This window comes from Notothenia rossii (assembly GCF_949606895.1).
Source record: "Notothenia rossii genome assembly, chromosome: 4".
In the NCBI taxonomy this organism is placed as follows: Eukaryota; Metazoa; Chordata; class Actinopteri; order Perciformes; family Nototheniidae; genus Notothenia; species Notothenia rossii.
Window position 1 is genome coordinate 55,301,717 of NC_136902.1, and position 15,508 is coordinate 55,317,224.

The window sequence follows — 15,508 nt, forward strand, 5'->3', positions numbered from 1 at the left end:
GAATGACATGCCCGATTTTTTCTTCAGAAACAATTACAACGCGTTAATAAAAAGACTCTGGCTCACCGACTTCATTACTGAGATCGACCAGACTCTTGTTGATAAAGAAATTTTCACGGATGATTGGAGGATCCAAGGCGCTTCGGAGGCTTTTCTGCACAATCTCAAAAATTGTAGACGCCTCAAAGAGAGACTTGAAAAGATCCATGCCGAGTTGGATGGAGAAGAAGAAGACTAATAACCTGCGGTTGATTGAAGCCAGGGATTTTTTCTTTTTCAATACATTGACATTTTCTTTAAAGTAAAATAAAAATGGGGAACTACTATGCAAAACGCTCGGTATATATTGATCAGAATGTAGTCAATACCCTTTTTAATAAGTGTGGTGATGAGGACGATTGAAAACAGAGTGAATAGTGATCCCTGTGTAAACAGAATTGCTGAAGTTTGTAAACTAGAAGACATTTTGGATATCGTTCGTTCTGGCAGTACTATTCCTGGTCATTGGGAAACGATTGTAAACGAAACATTTAAAGTGATCCTGGAATCTTCATTTTCCGAAACATTCCGTAACATTACAGAAGAAATGAAACAAACATCAAAAGTGTATCATGTGCTCTCATTGTATGCTCTGTTTGTAGATGTAATGTATCTTTGTGTCAAAAACAGCATACACATGAATATTTTGACTGAAGTGAAAAAAATCCATCATGATATTTCCAGTAATCTGGGGAATTCTAAACTGGAGACGGTCCGGGGGATGTTACAATCAGTATAACTATTGATTTTGTGTGTGAAAAAATTCAAATGTAAATAGGACATTTAAAAAATAAATTAAAAAAGTGTTTTTTTACATTTTAAAAACTGTTGTCTTCATTATAGCAAGGGGAGCGCATCTGATACATGCATATTACAGTCCTTCACATGCACTGTTGTCTTCATTATAACAAGGGGAGGGTAACAGGGAAGATGTATGATACATGTGTATTGAAACGTGCGTATTATACCCCCACAGAAACACAGAAACACGGAAACACAGAAAACACTGAAACACTAAAAAAACACAGAAACACTGAAACACCGACACACAGAACCACAGAACCACAAAAACACAAAAACACAGAAACACTGAAGCACCAACACACAGAAACAGCGAAAACACTGAAAACACAAAAAAAACAGGCTTGTGTGCTAGTATTGTTTTTGAATAAACACATCAGTATTTTAAAAAGTCGATGGGAGGCTGATACAATTTGACTTTTTAAAATGAAACAAAAGATACAGGGGGGCAAAGTACAAACACTCTGTTTTTCTGACTAAATTATTCCTGGCGGGTTTATGTGAAGTATAAGTGTCTTGTACAGATAAATCTTTAACTGCAGACATCGTGTTTATGCATGAAATACAAAATATCTTGAAGCCCTACAACCACAAAAAAATATCACAGTATGTTGAAAAATAGGAGAAAAATGAGATGTTGTGTTAAAATAACATGAAAGAAATCAAAGTAAAGCATCTAAAAAAACATATATTTAAAAAAAGTAATGTTAGTCAAGTCAAGTTATCAAGACTGCATTGTTTCATCGATACAGTGTTAAAATCACAAACTTGCCTTTTAGAGTCACTGTTAGGATTATGTTTTAAACAGGACCTAGGCGCAGGCAATGACTGAAGATGTTTAAATGGTTTATTGTTTCGGAGACTCAGGCAGGTTTGGTGATTATGGAGGTCCGGAGTGGAGGTAGGCAGTGAGAGGCTGGACTGATTACCAGGCAGGCAGGTAGGATGCAGGAAGAAGCAGGCAGGTTGGCTGGAAGCTCTGGTGGATGATGGCCGAGGGATTGCACTGGAAACACAAGAGAAACTAGTTACAAAGAGTACGGATTTACACGCAGACAGGATAACTGAATGGGCAGCCAGGAGGATGTAATACCACTGGTGTAGAAAACAATCTGGCGGTGAGTTGCTGGGAGACTGGAGTAGATAAGCTGTGTCCTGATTAGATGATGAGGGACAGCTGAGTCGGACGGCCAGGTGAGAGCAATCAGGCTGCTGCCTGCAAGGGACACCACACCCTCTCCACACACACACAGGGGAACAAACAGGGACACAGTTTGGACTGTGACAGTACCCCCCCCTCAACGGGAGCCTCCAGGCGAACCACCAGGCTTATCTGGGTGGTCCCTGCGAAAGTCCCGAATGAGAGAGGGACATAGAATGAGCTTGCGGGACACCCAGCTCCTCTCCTCAGGACCATAACCCTCCCAATCAACCAGATACTGGTACCCACGGCCCCGGCGGCGAATGTCCAACAGCCGTCGGACCGTGTAGGTCGGGTGGTCATCAATAACAAGGGTGGGTGGAGGGGAGATGGCTGGAGGGCACAAAGGGCTGGACAACACTGGTTTCAACTGGGACACATGAAAGGTTGGGTGAATTCTCATGGAGGGAGGCAGCTTGAGTCTAACAGCAGATGGATTGATTATGCGCTCGATCACATAGGGGCCAATGAAGCGTGGTTTCAACTTCTTAGACTCAGCTTGTAAAGAAATATTCTTTGAAGAAAGCCAAACTTTCTGACCTGGTTGGAACTGGGGAGCTGCGGTCCGGTAGCGGTTTGCAATATGCCGATTGCGTTCATCGGAGCGGAGAAGGGCAGAGCGGGCATCCTTCCAAATCCTACGACAACGACGGAGATGGGCTTGGACAGAGGGAACTGCGATCTCATCTTCTTGGGCTGGGAACAAAGGGGGTTGATATCCAAGAGAACATTCAAATGGGGACATACCGGTAGCAGCACTAGACAGTGAGTTATGAGCGTATTCAATCCAGGGCAGATGTAAGCTCCAGGAGGTGGGATTCCGGGAGGTGACACAGCGAAGTGCAGCTCCAAGGTCCTGATTGGCTCTTTCGGCCTGCCCGTCTGAGGATGATAGCCTGAGGAGAGACTGACAGATGCTCCAAGTGCTCGACAGAATGCTTTCCATACCTAAGATATGAACTGTGGCCCTCTGTCGGAAACAATGTCTGTTGGAATGCCATGGAGCCGGACAACATGATTGACCAGGAGGTCAGCAGTTCCAGAGGCTGTGGGGAGTTTAGGAAGAGGCACAAAATGAACTGCTTTGGAAAAGCGATCAACAATAGTGAGAATGGTTGAGTTACCCTGTGAAACCGGGAGGCCGGTAACAAAATCTAGGCCGATGTGACTCCAGGGACGACTAGGGACTGGGAGAGGCTGGAGTAGACCGATAGGAGCCTGGTGTGAAGACTTGCTACGGGCGCAAATCGTGCAGGCCAGCACAAAGGCTCGAGAGTCCGCTTCCATAGAAGGCCACCAGAAGTGTCGTCTCAGGAGGGATAGGGTCCGACTCACACCCGGGTGGCAGGCAAAGCGGGAAGCATGGGTCCATAGGAGAACCTGTGAGCGGACAGAGTCAGGTACAAACAAACGGTTAGCTGGACCCTTTCCTGGATCTGGATGGTCTCTCTGTGCCTTCCTCACTGAGTTCTCAATCTCCCATGTTACAGCGCCCACCACTCTGGTAGCGGGGATTATGGTGTCAGGAGCTATGGGATCCTGATCCACTGCAAACTGCCGGGACAATGCGTCAGGTTTAAGGTTTCTAGAACCAGGTCGGTAGGTAAGGGTGAAGTTGAACCTCCCAAAAAACAATGCCCAGCGTGCCTGACGGGAGTTTAGTCGTTTGGCAGTTTGTATGTAGACCAGGTTCCTGTGGTCTGTCCACACAATGAATGGATGTTCAGAGCCTTTCAGCCAGTGCCTCCATTCTTCCAGCGCAAGCTTAACAGCAAGCAGCTCCCTGTTGCCAACATCATAGTTGCGCTCAGGGGTTGTCAGTCGTCGGGAAAAAAAAGCACAAGGGTGAAGCTTTTGGTCGGAGACTGAGCGTTGTGATAGAACCGCCCCCACACCGGTGTTGGATGCATCAACCTCAACAATAAACTGAAGAGATGAGTCAGGGTTCATAAGAATAGGAGCCGAGGTGAAACGTCTCTTCAGCTCAGAGAAGGCAGCGTCAGCCTGAGTAGTCCACGAGAAGGGGATTGGTGGGGAGGTGAGTTGGTTGAGAGGACCGGCAACACGACTGTAGTCTCTGATGAACCGGCGATAGAAATTTGCAAAGCCCAAGAAACGTTGGAGCTGCTTCCTGGTGGAAGGCTTGGGCCATTGTGCCACTGCTTGTACCTTCTCTGGGTCTGTTCTCAGCTGACCTTGCTCAATGATGTAGCCCAGGAAATCCACTGAATCCACGTGAAATTTGCATTTCTCTACTTTGACAAACAGCTTGTTCTCGAGGAGCCTTTGTAGAACCTGCTGCACATGTTGGGTGTGTTCCTCCATGGTCTGTGAGAATATCAAGATATCATCAAGATACACAAATACTGAACGGTTCAGGAAGTCACGGAGGACATCGTTCACAAGAGCCTGGAAGACAGCTGGGGCATTGGTGAGTCCAAAGGGCATCACTAGATACTCGAAATGGCCTAGTGAGGTGTTGAACGCCGTCTTCCACTCGTCTCCTTGACGTATGCGGACCAGGTGGTAAGCATTCCTGAGGTCGAGTTTCGAGAAAATGGTGGCCTTCTGTAGGGGTTCGAAGGCTGAATTGATGAGGGGCAGTGGATACTTGTTCTTGATGGTGATGTTGTTAAGGCCCCGGTAGTCAATGCAGGGGCGTAGGGAGCGGTCCTTCTTGGATACAAAGAAGAAGCCTGCTCCGACGGGAGAAGAAGAGGGTCTTATGATGCCAGCAGCCAGTGAGTCTTTGATGTATGTCTCCATGGCCTCACGCTCAGTTCGGGACAAGTTAAACAGGCGACTGGATGGGAGAGATGCCCCAGGAAGAAGATCTATTGTACAGTCGTAAGGGCGATGAGGGGGCAGAAAAAGAGCTCGCTGCTTGCTGAAAACCTCTCCCAGGCGATGATAAACCGGAGGGACAGCGGACAAGTTGAGTGGCTCCTGCTGAACTGGAGGAATACCGACCTCTGCTGGGGGAATTGCAGACCGCAGGCATGAAGAGTGACAAAAGGAACTCCAACTCCTTACTTAATTCTCCGACCAGTCCATGTGGGGGTTGTGCAGTCTTAACCATGGCTGGCCCAGAACTAGGGGTGTGTGAGGGGAGGACATGACGTGGAAATGAATCATTTCATGGTGATTACCGGACAGGACGAGATGTAGGGGTTCGGTGACATGGGTAACGCGTGCCAGGAGCTTCCCATTCAGACCTCGAGCATTGAGAGGAGCTGTCAGAGGTTGAGTTGAGATGCCGGCTGAGGCAACCAGTTGGGCATCCAAAAAACTCTCATCAGCCCCAGAGTCCACTAGGGCAGGCAGAGAGAGAGACTGTTGATTTAACAGCAGTGTGGCTTCAAGAGGCTTGCGGGTCTGGGGGGTTGAGGAAGAAACAGCCTTGCTCACCAGTATCCCCACCTTTACTGGCGAGCACCCTCTTTTGGGCGCTGGGGGCATGTGTCCACGAGATGACCGGAGTGAGCACAGTAGACACAAAGTCCCTCTCTCATTCTCCGGAGACGTTCTTGGGGAGTGAGTCGGGCTCTGCTCTGGGACAAATTTCACTGTGTACTGTGATTTTGGATGCGGCTGCTCTGAGAGGACATATGCAGATGTTTACAGATGTTGGTGCTCTGGGGGCGGAGCAGGGGAGGGACAGACAGCTCTGGGGTGTGCTTCACATCTGGAGAGCAGCAGGGATTAAGAGACATCAGGTCAAGACCCTCGCTGCCCACTCACACACACACACACACGCACGCACGCACGCACGCACGCACGCACACACACACACACACACACACACACACACACACACACATACCATTACTGAGTCAACAGGCAGTATTGAGACTAGTTATCGTCACTTAAAATCCTCAGCAGGACGTGCCAATCAGGCAGCCCTTAGAGCAAAAGCAGGGATCTGATTGGCTGCAACAGCAGACACTTGGTGTTTGCTGCTAAGTGGAGAGAGTGATCACACAGCGGGGGCACCAGACTTGGATTTAACACTGTGTGTGTGTGTGCGTGTGTGTGTGTGTGCGTGTGTGTGTGTGTGTGTGTGTGTGTGTGTGTGTGTGTGTGTGTGTGTGTGTGTGTGTGTGTGTGTGTGTGTGTGTGTGTGTGTGTGTGTGTGTGTGTGTGTGTGTGTGTGTGTGTGTGTGTGTGTGTGTGTGTGTGTGTGTGTGTGTGTCACAAGAGGACATATAGAAAGCGATGGAGAGAATATTAAGAGAGGAAGGAGAGAAATTACAGCATAGTCAGCATGTACGAGTATGTGAGAGCTCATTGGCTGTGTGTGTTGCGGATAAGAGCGGAGGTTTAATTAAAGGGGCAGATTGAGTTTAATGCGATGTCCCATAATTAATCTCCTCTCCTAATCCCAGTAAAAGAGCAGTGGCACCGAGCAGCTCCTGGGTTCCATTCCAACACTCTTGTTTTGCTCCTCTTGTCCTGATCAGCTGCAAACACCCCTCACAGTATACTTCTGTTACTTAATATGTAGTATTCATTATTTTTCCAATTCTGCCCCACAAACCTCCCTGTGTTGTACTAACAGAACACCCAGTGTGTGAATGGACACATCATGTTTTGTATGTTTTGAATTCAATTGTCACACATGCTGCTTTTCTAATTTTCTTGTACAGTAAATGTCAGGGAATTAAATAGTATGTTCATTGTTTATTCAGCAGGGTTGTATCAAAGAACAGTGACTCTCATTTACTTCTTCCTAAAATGTAAACCGATGTGCGTTTGAAAAGTTAGAATGACACATGAAATGTTGAATATGGGATAACCTACTAAAGTCTCTGAATACCCTTATTATTATTACATGCTATTTTATTATTTAACTAAGGGAAGAATCATTTGTCAATATTATCCCTCGACAAATGCTCGTTGTCTGGTAAGTTTTTCCTGGGCAAGATCCCCCTAACATACACCATATTGATTCTTAATCTAAAATGGGGATCAATTTTGAATTTGTATTGTTTGGTTCGACTTACTGATGTATATGGGTCAATACTATAATTGAGCAAGTAGTAGTAGTTTTCACCACAAAAGAAGAACGTTTGTTTCGCTTTTATTCATCAGTTAGACCTTAAAATGGTTGCTCCAAAAATGTAAAATATGGAAACTGATGGCCAGATATAGGAAGTCCTATTACTACTGAATTCTTAGTCTTCTTTAAATAACAAACTGTACAGAAAACAAAATGAAAAAGTAAACAACTTTGGTTTCCTCTTATGAGACACAAAGAGACAGTGGTGCAAGATGTTTTCAGATCCTTTTCTGAAATAAAATTATAATATCACACTGTAAAAATACTAGTACAGAGTTCAAAACCTTATTTGAGTAAAAGTATGTAAGTGATATCACTAATGTACTTGTATTGTAAAAATTAATTATGTAGTCAAATGTTTCCTGCTGTGTTTTCGAATGGCTGTAATTTCGAACTTCTCACCTTATCCCTAAGGGAGACACCAGCCACCCTGCGGAGAAAACCCATCTCGGCCGCTTGTACCCGCGATCTCGTTCTTTCGGTCATGACCCATCCTTCATGACCATAGGTGAGGGTAGGAACGAAAATGGCGCGGTAGACAGAGAGCTTTGCCTTCTGGCTCAGCTCCCTTTTCGTCACAACGGTGCGGTAAAGCGACTGCAGTACCGCTCCCGCTGCTCCGATTCTCCGACCCATCTCACGCTCCATTGTTCCCTCACTCGAGAACAAGACCCCGAGATACTTGAACTCCTTCACTTGGGGTAAGGACTCATTCTCTACTTGGAGTGGACAGTCCATCGGTTTCCTGCTGAGAACCATGGCCTCAGATTTGGAGGTGCTGATCCTCATCCCAGCCGCTTCACACTCGGTTGCAAACCGATCCAGTGAGTGCTGAAGGTCGCAGACCGATGAAGCCATCAGAACCACATCATCTGCAAAAAGCAGTGGTGCAATCCTTAGTCCACCAAACTGCAGACCCCCTCCCCCACGACTACGCCTCAAAATCCGATCCATGTATATTACAAACAGGATTGGTGACAAAGCGAAGCCCTGGCGGAGGCCAACCCTCACCTGAAATGGGTCCGACTTACTGCAGAGGACCCGGACACAGCTCTCGCTTTGGGAGTACAGAGATTGAATGGCCCTGAGTAGAGACCCCATACTCCCGCAGCACCTCCCACAGTGACTCCCTGGGAAACCGGTCATACGCCTTCTCCAAGTCTACAAAACACATGTAGACTGGATAAGCGTACTCCCAGGCCCCCTCCAGGATCCTTGCGAGAGTAAAAAGCTGATCCGTCTTTCCACGACCAGGACGGAATCCGCATTGTTCCTCCTCAATCTGAGGTTCGACAATCGGCCTGACCCTCCTTTCGAGTACCTTAGAGTAAACTTTCCCGGGGAGGCTGAGTAGTGTGATGCCTCTGTAATTGGCACACACCCTCTGATCCCCCTTTTTAAAAAGGGGAACCACCACCCCGGTCTGCCACTCCTTCGGTACTGTTTCCGACTTCCACGCAACGTTGATGAGACGTGTCAACCATGACAGTCCCTCAACACCCAGAGCCTTCAGCATTTCTGGGCGGATCTCATCCACCCCCGGGGCTTTGCCACTGTGAAGTTGTTTGACGACCTCAGTGACCTCCCCCCGGGAGATTGGTGTCGATCCCCCGTCATACTCCAGCTCTGCCTCTAACATAGAGGGCGGAGTTGTCGGGTTCAGGAATTCCTCAAAGTGCTCCTTCCAACGCCCTAACACTCCATCAGTTGAGGTCAACAACGTCCCATCCTTACTGTACACAGCTTGGATGGTTCCCTGCTTCCCCCTCCTGAGGTGTCGGACAGTTTTCCAGAACAACTTTGGTGCCGCTCGAAAGTCTTTTCCCATGTCTTCTCCGAACTTCTCCCACACCCGCTGCTTTGCCTCGGCCACGGCTGAGGCTGCTGCCCTTCGGGCCTGTCGGTACCTTGCAACTGCCTCGGGAGGCCCCCGGGATAACAAATCCCTGAAGGCCTCCTTCTTCAGTCGGACGGCTTCCCTGACCACCGGTGTCCACCAGGAGGTTCGAGGGTTACCGCCCCTTGAGGCACCTAGGACCTTGAGACCACAGCTCCCCGCCGCGGCTTCGGCAATAGAGGCTTTGAACACCGACCACTCTGGTTCAATGTCCCCAACCTCCACAGGAATGCCCGAAAAGCTCCGCCGGAGGTGTGAGTTGAAGGCCTCCTGAACTTGGGCCTCCTCCAGACGTTCCCAGTTCACCCGAACTACACGTTTGGGCTTACCAGGTCTATCCAGAGGCTTCCCCCGCCACTCGACCCAACTCACCACCAGATGGTGATCAGTTGACAACTCCGCCCCTCTCTTTACCCGAGTGTCCAAAACATACGGCCTCATGTCCGATGATACGATAACGAAATCGATCATGGACCTTCTGCCTAGGGTGCTCTGGTACCACGTACACTTATGAGCATCCTTATGTTCGAACATGGTGTTTGTTATGGCCAATCCATGACTAGCACAGAAGTCCAGTAACAAACCACCACTCCGGTTCAGATCAGGGGGGCCGTTCCTCCCAATCACTCCCCTCCAAGTGTCTCCATCATTGCCCACATGTGCGTTGAAGTCTCCCAGCAAGATTAAAGAGTCCCCTTCAGGAGCCCCATACAGGACTCTTTCCAGGGTCTCCAAGAAGGCCGTATACTCTGAACTGCTGTTGGGTGCATAAGCACACACAACAGTCAGAGTTTTCCCCTCCATAACCCGCAGGCGTAGGAAGGCGACCCTCTCGTCCACTGGGGTAGACTCCAACAACGAAGCACCCAACCGGGGACTTGTGAGTATCCCCACACCCGCCCGGCGCCTCACACCATGAGCAACTCCGGAGAAGAATAGAGTCCAACCCCTATCCAGAAGTAAGGTTCCAGAGCCAACGCTGTGCGTAGAGGTGAGCCCAACCAGACCCAACTGGTAACGCTCCACCTCCCGCACAAGCTCCGACTCCTTCCCCCCCAGAGAGGTGACGTTCCACGTCCCCAAAGCCAGCTTCTGTCACCCGGGTCTGGTCCGTCGAGACCCTCTGCCTTCACTGCCACCCTTCTGGCAGCGCACCCGACCCCATCGCTGTTTCCCGTAGGTGGTGGGCCCGCGGGACGGAGAAGCGGAGGTGTTGCCCACGTTGCCTTTTCGGGCTGTGCCCGGCCGGGCTCCGTGGCAAGCCCGGCCACCAGACGCTCGCCGACGAGTCCTCCTTCTGGGCCTGGCTCCAGAAGGGGACCCCGGGCTTCCTCCGGGCCGGGTATCCTCACTTCGTGTGTCGTCATTCATGAGGTATTGTGAACCAATCTTAGTCTGGCACCTTGCCCAAGACCAATTTGCCATGGGAGACCCTACCAGGAACACAAGGTTCCAGACAACACAGCCCCCAGGTTCATCAGGGCACACAAACCTCTCTACCACGGTAAGGTGCTGGTTCTTCAGAGAGGGTGTTGTATTCATTTAAATTCAAATAGTGTTCAGAGTGTTTTGGAAGGATTCTGGGTAATGGATGCATGCTTTTGTGTGGCTCATTCAGTGAGCACTGTATGATCCCCCAGTGAAACGGAGGCTCATCTGTCTGCATTCCTTCTGCTATCTGCTTGAGAGCAGTGCAACTGCGTATTCCCAGTGATGCATCCAGGTGTGTACCCCCCCCCCCCCCCGTGATGGGAGAGGTTAGGAAGACATCAAACTCCTCCAAGAAACATGGAACCTTGTATTATAGAAGCCTCTGAAGCCCTCGCTCATCCTACAGAGTTGTCTGCTTGAGCCCAACGAGCAGAAAGATGAAGAGAAGCATCCCATCCATCAGAAAGTTGAAGACTAAAATCCTCTCTCAGCAGAAAGTTGAAGAGAAGCATCCTCTCATCTCGAATGACCTCGTGCCTCCTTGTTCGTGGCTGGGGGTGCTCTGCAGCCGGAGAGTGTGACCCTCTCTCTCTGACCCTTGGCCTTGAGAGCTGTCCTAGTTATCGGCACAACACCTGATAGGGAGGTTTTTCTGAGTGAAGACAACTCAAGGTAATGGATTAGCACATTATCATTTAATTACAAAAATAGGATAGGCCCCTCAGAATTATTTGGGAGCCTTCCTGACACATGCACATGCATAAATGTAAGGTTTGTGTTAGTCATTTAACATGCAAGAATCATATACTCATCAGTCCATAGCAGAGAAATGTTATTTTAAGTTAAAGGCGAGCTAGTCCCGGTGGATATAACCCCTTCCCAATGATTCTAAATGTTATATTAATTCACCATTTACCTTTTGATAAAATATTAAAACATAGGTTTGAGAAATAAATGACCCAATATAAAATAAATTACTCAATATAATTGAGTAATTACATATTACATTATGAAATAATAACTTAGGAGTCTATTTAAGCATGGCATAGTTTATAATCTATTAATCAAGAAGACTCGGTATCACCTGTGGGCAGCTTACAAAAATCTATTGTGGGAAAAGAGGGGTTACGTATGGTAACCCTTGTTATATAAGCACAGACGGAGCCCTCTACTGTACTCTATGGGTACTACCTTATAATGCAAGCATTCACCTACTGAGACTTCTATAGACGTAGCCGGCCCCGGGGCGGGCCTACCTGAATGCGCGCGCATCTCACCGTATAAAAGGAGGCCTTGCCTCCTGACCGTTATCCTACACCTCTCTTCAGCGAGCGGTATAGGACCGACAGGGCCCCGAGTAGAGGGCTCCGCCTGTGCTTATATAACAAGGGTTACCATGAGGGTTACCCCTCGTTATATCTCTCACAGCCCTGATGTATACACGCGCTGTCGTCCGACAACACCGTTCCATCCCACTGCCCATGACCGGCTTGCTGGTTAGCAGCTGCTGCACCGCACCCTCCTTTACCGGCGCGCTTACCTCGCGAAAAGTGTGCTCGGAAAACAATGCTGAGGGCTCCCCCCCTCCGCCCATAGGCAGTCCTCAGCCCTGTATGGGCTCACTGTGCATCACCTCTCCCGAGTCCCTAAGGAGCAAGGGGAGAGCGCAAGTGCCCAATGCAAGCTCATCTCAAGAAAAAGCAACCCACTCATACATTACATTCCGTGCGCAGCACACTCCTTGAATTTGGTTGGTGTCAACTGTGTTGAAAATAGTTGTCGTGAAGCAAGCCAGTTTTTTGATATACTTCAAGCACTTTATGCTTTTTGCTCTGCTTACCCACCGATTAAATAAAGTGTTCACTGAAAACATCACACTGACGCTAAAATCTCTCTCCTGTACAAGATGAAGCTGCAGAGGAGACTCCACAAGAGCTCTTTGTGAGAATTACACTGCAATAATACCTCATTCACACGAACGCAACTCCGGTTCAAGCTCCGTGCTAGAGCTTTTCAGGTTCAGAACCGGTTCTTCGGTTTAGCTCCGGCTCTTTTCACACAGCCCAGAGTCCGACTGGTGCTGCGTCATCGTTTGCGTCATGACTTAACCGTGTGCGTGCCTTCTTCATAAAGCCAAACTGCGCGGAAACCCCTCACAGCTCACACCGACAACAACAACAATGGCCGATTGTGCTCCAGCTTCCTCTGTACCTCTTCGGAAGACAAGATTCCCAGTAGGTAGCTGATCTCTTCAGTGGACCACTGCTGCTTGTTACGTTTCTACATCGTTGTGTACAAACTGGATAAAACGTGGGCTTTTTGATGTTGTTCAGGAGTTGATCCCGCCCCTGCCCCCGCCCCCGCCTCGATGTAAGCGTGACGTATGCGGTGCTTTTGCTTTTGGTGCTTGAAACGAACCGGATTCCAGAGCTAAGAGGCTGCTCCGCCGCGGTGTGAACAGGAAAACCCGGTGCTTTTCAAGCCCCAGCTCCGAACCGGCCCTGAAACACCATTGGTGGGAATGAGGTATTAGAGGGGCTTTACAAATGTTGGCGGCTGATGACGAAGAGCGTCAGGACACACGGCGAGAGGCCTCTGCGCTGTGTGGCAAACTTGGGAAACTAGAGACTGCTCTGCTGACAATATTTTGGGACACTTTACTGCACCGGATTCAACCTTACGAGCACTGGCTTGCAAAAGAAAGACATTGACCTAATAACCGCTGTGCGACTTTTGGAATCGCTACGCTCTTATGTTGCATCACTACGAGGGACATTTTCGGACTTTGAGACATCTGCCCGGGCCGTCACCGGCGTGACAAAATACCAGCACGAGACTCACCGTGTTGGTAAAAGACGAGTATTTGATGACGAGACAGTGGAGCACGAGGTGGCACTGACTGGCAGTAAGAAATTCCAGGTTGAGACATTCAATGTAATTATTGTTGCTCTCAGGACACTTATCTCCGCAGGCGGGCCAATATTCTCTCCTCATCATATCCTACTGACTTGGATAAGTCATTAGGAGATGAGCTGATCCAGTTTAGGGCTTTTGTCAGCACAGAGCCAGATAACACCACTGCAAACAGACTGCAGGTGGTGCTTAAACATGGACTACAGACAACATTCCCCAATGTTTTTGTTGCGCTCAGGATTTTTCTCACACTGCCTGTAACCACCTGCGAGGGTGATAGGTCCTTTTCACAGCTTAAACGCATCAAAAAAGAACTTAGGACAACCATGGCTCAGAAGAGGCTTTCAGCCTTTCTTTGATGGCCATCGAGTCTGATCTTGTGAGGGATCTGGATTTTGATGACCTAATCACAGACTTTTCAAAGAGAAAGTCAAGGAAGAAACACTTCTAAAAGTTAAGATCCACTGTCTCTCATACACACTCATTCACTCTCTCTCTCCCACACACACACACACACACACACACACACACACACACACAATCTTCCATCACATATACTGATCACTTAGTTGAGCAACCACACCATTTCACTACATATTTTACTTTTGTAACTCTCAATGTTTGTAACTAATACAACTCCTTGTGTACTTGTAAAGCCAGCCAGTCATGTTTTGGCATTAAGTGGGGTGCTGTTCTGAGGTTTTGAGTGATATTACCTAGGTATTCCCGAGCCATACACTGTCTTGGGATCTTATCTATTGTGTCTTTGTCTTGTGATTTTTGACTAAAAGGGCAAAAGGCTAGACCTACTTTGGTTGAACTATGTGGCTGTGTCCCTGCTTTTGACAAATAGGTGTGCGATTTGACATGCCAGATTGACTGAAAATTCTAAATATTGTTCATGTTGGTAGGATTGGGTAGGCGTGGTGTTACTTCTTGGTACGTGGGTTGGGGGGGGGCATGAGCGCTCAGTGCCCAGGGGCCCCTGGAGTTACTAATCCGGCCTTGTGCATATGTCCTCTACACTCACACAGCGACTAGTTTAGGCTGTCTTCTGCGTGGTCCGGCCCCAGGCACTGGAAGCACAGGCGGTGCGGGTCAGCCCCCGCCATCAGGCCAGGGCATGTCGGGCAGGTCCGGTGCTCAAGGTTCCGTGCTTGTTTTTATCTCTTTTCTCTTTCACTTCTTTGCTCAGTGTTTCACTTCCGCTCGCTGAAGAGAAAGGGATGAAAGTCAGGAGGCGAGGCCTCCTTTTATACGGTGAGATGTGTGTGTGTGTGTGTGTGTGTGTGTGTGTGTGTGTGTGTGTGTGTGTGTGTGTGTGTGTGTGTGTGTGTGTGTGTGTGTGTGTGTGTGTGTGTGTGTGTGTGTGTGTGTGTGTGTGTGTGTGTGTGTGTGTGTGTGTGTGTGTGTGTGTGTGTGTGTGTGTGTGTGTGTGTGTGTGTGTGTGTGTGTGTGTGTGTGTGTGAACAGCTTGTCTGCACAAGGTTTTAACCTTTGGGACAGCAGTGAGAATCTGAGGTGCCTGTTATGAGAAACAATTTGTTGCTTGGACTGAACTTGAAGGAAGCTCGACTGGCGAATTTAAAATAAATCAAAACACTTGATACATTTGTTGAAAAAAAAGCATTTCTGATTTGGGAGGAAAAGCTTCATCCCCTTAACTTCTGACGTATTACTGATGGCATAGCATGAATGATAGTGGGTGTCTGAGGGTGTCATTACTGAGAAATGTCAAACAAAATCAAAACCCTACATTTTAAAACAGATTTGCATTCCTCCACTTAAGGTGACGTTATCATTGGAAACAATAAAAGCTAATTGTTTTTGATGTAGAATATATAAATTGAATCGTTAGAGCAGAACAGAATGGTTGTATTGCAGCCTGAGTTTCGTGCAGCCTTTAGTTTTACCAGGTGGAAAAATTGTCTATATAATGTGAATATATTAATCCATCATGAGATGTCTGACAATAATACGGTAGTTCTTTCTCGCCTGCAAATTATGTACCAATTCCAATTAAACTAGTGTTGTGAGAGCTTCATGACTTTCTCAAATTCAGATCTTATGAGTAATTAGTTTAACATGATTGTCTTTCAGGTATGGTTTTCAGCGAAAATAACAACATTATTGCTGATGCCGGCTTTTAAATCAACACAGCAGCACA

General features: G+C 47.9%; 1 protein-coding gene across 1 annotated transcript; it reads right to left on the minus strand.

The window, feature by feature from the left end:
* Positions 1-1,660: 1,660 nt before the first annotated feature.
* On the minus strand, positions 1,661-2,915 carry LOC307036184 (uncharacterized protein). Its single transcript, XM_079676258.1, has 3 exons — positions 2,582-2,915; positions 1,934-2,411; positions 1,661-1,846 (listed from the first exon to the last, which is right to left on the minus strand). The coding sequence occupies exons 1-2, from the start codon at positions 2,726-2,728 to the stop codon at positions 2,139-2,141; spliced, it is 420 nt and encodes a 139-aa protein (XP_079532384.1). The 5' UTR covers positions 2,729-2,915; the 3' UTR covers positions 1,661-1,846; positions 1,934-2,138.
* Between the last annotated feature and the right edge of the window lie 12,593 nt (positions 2,916-15,508).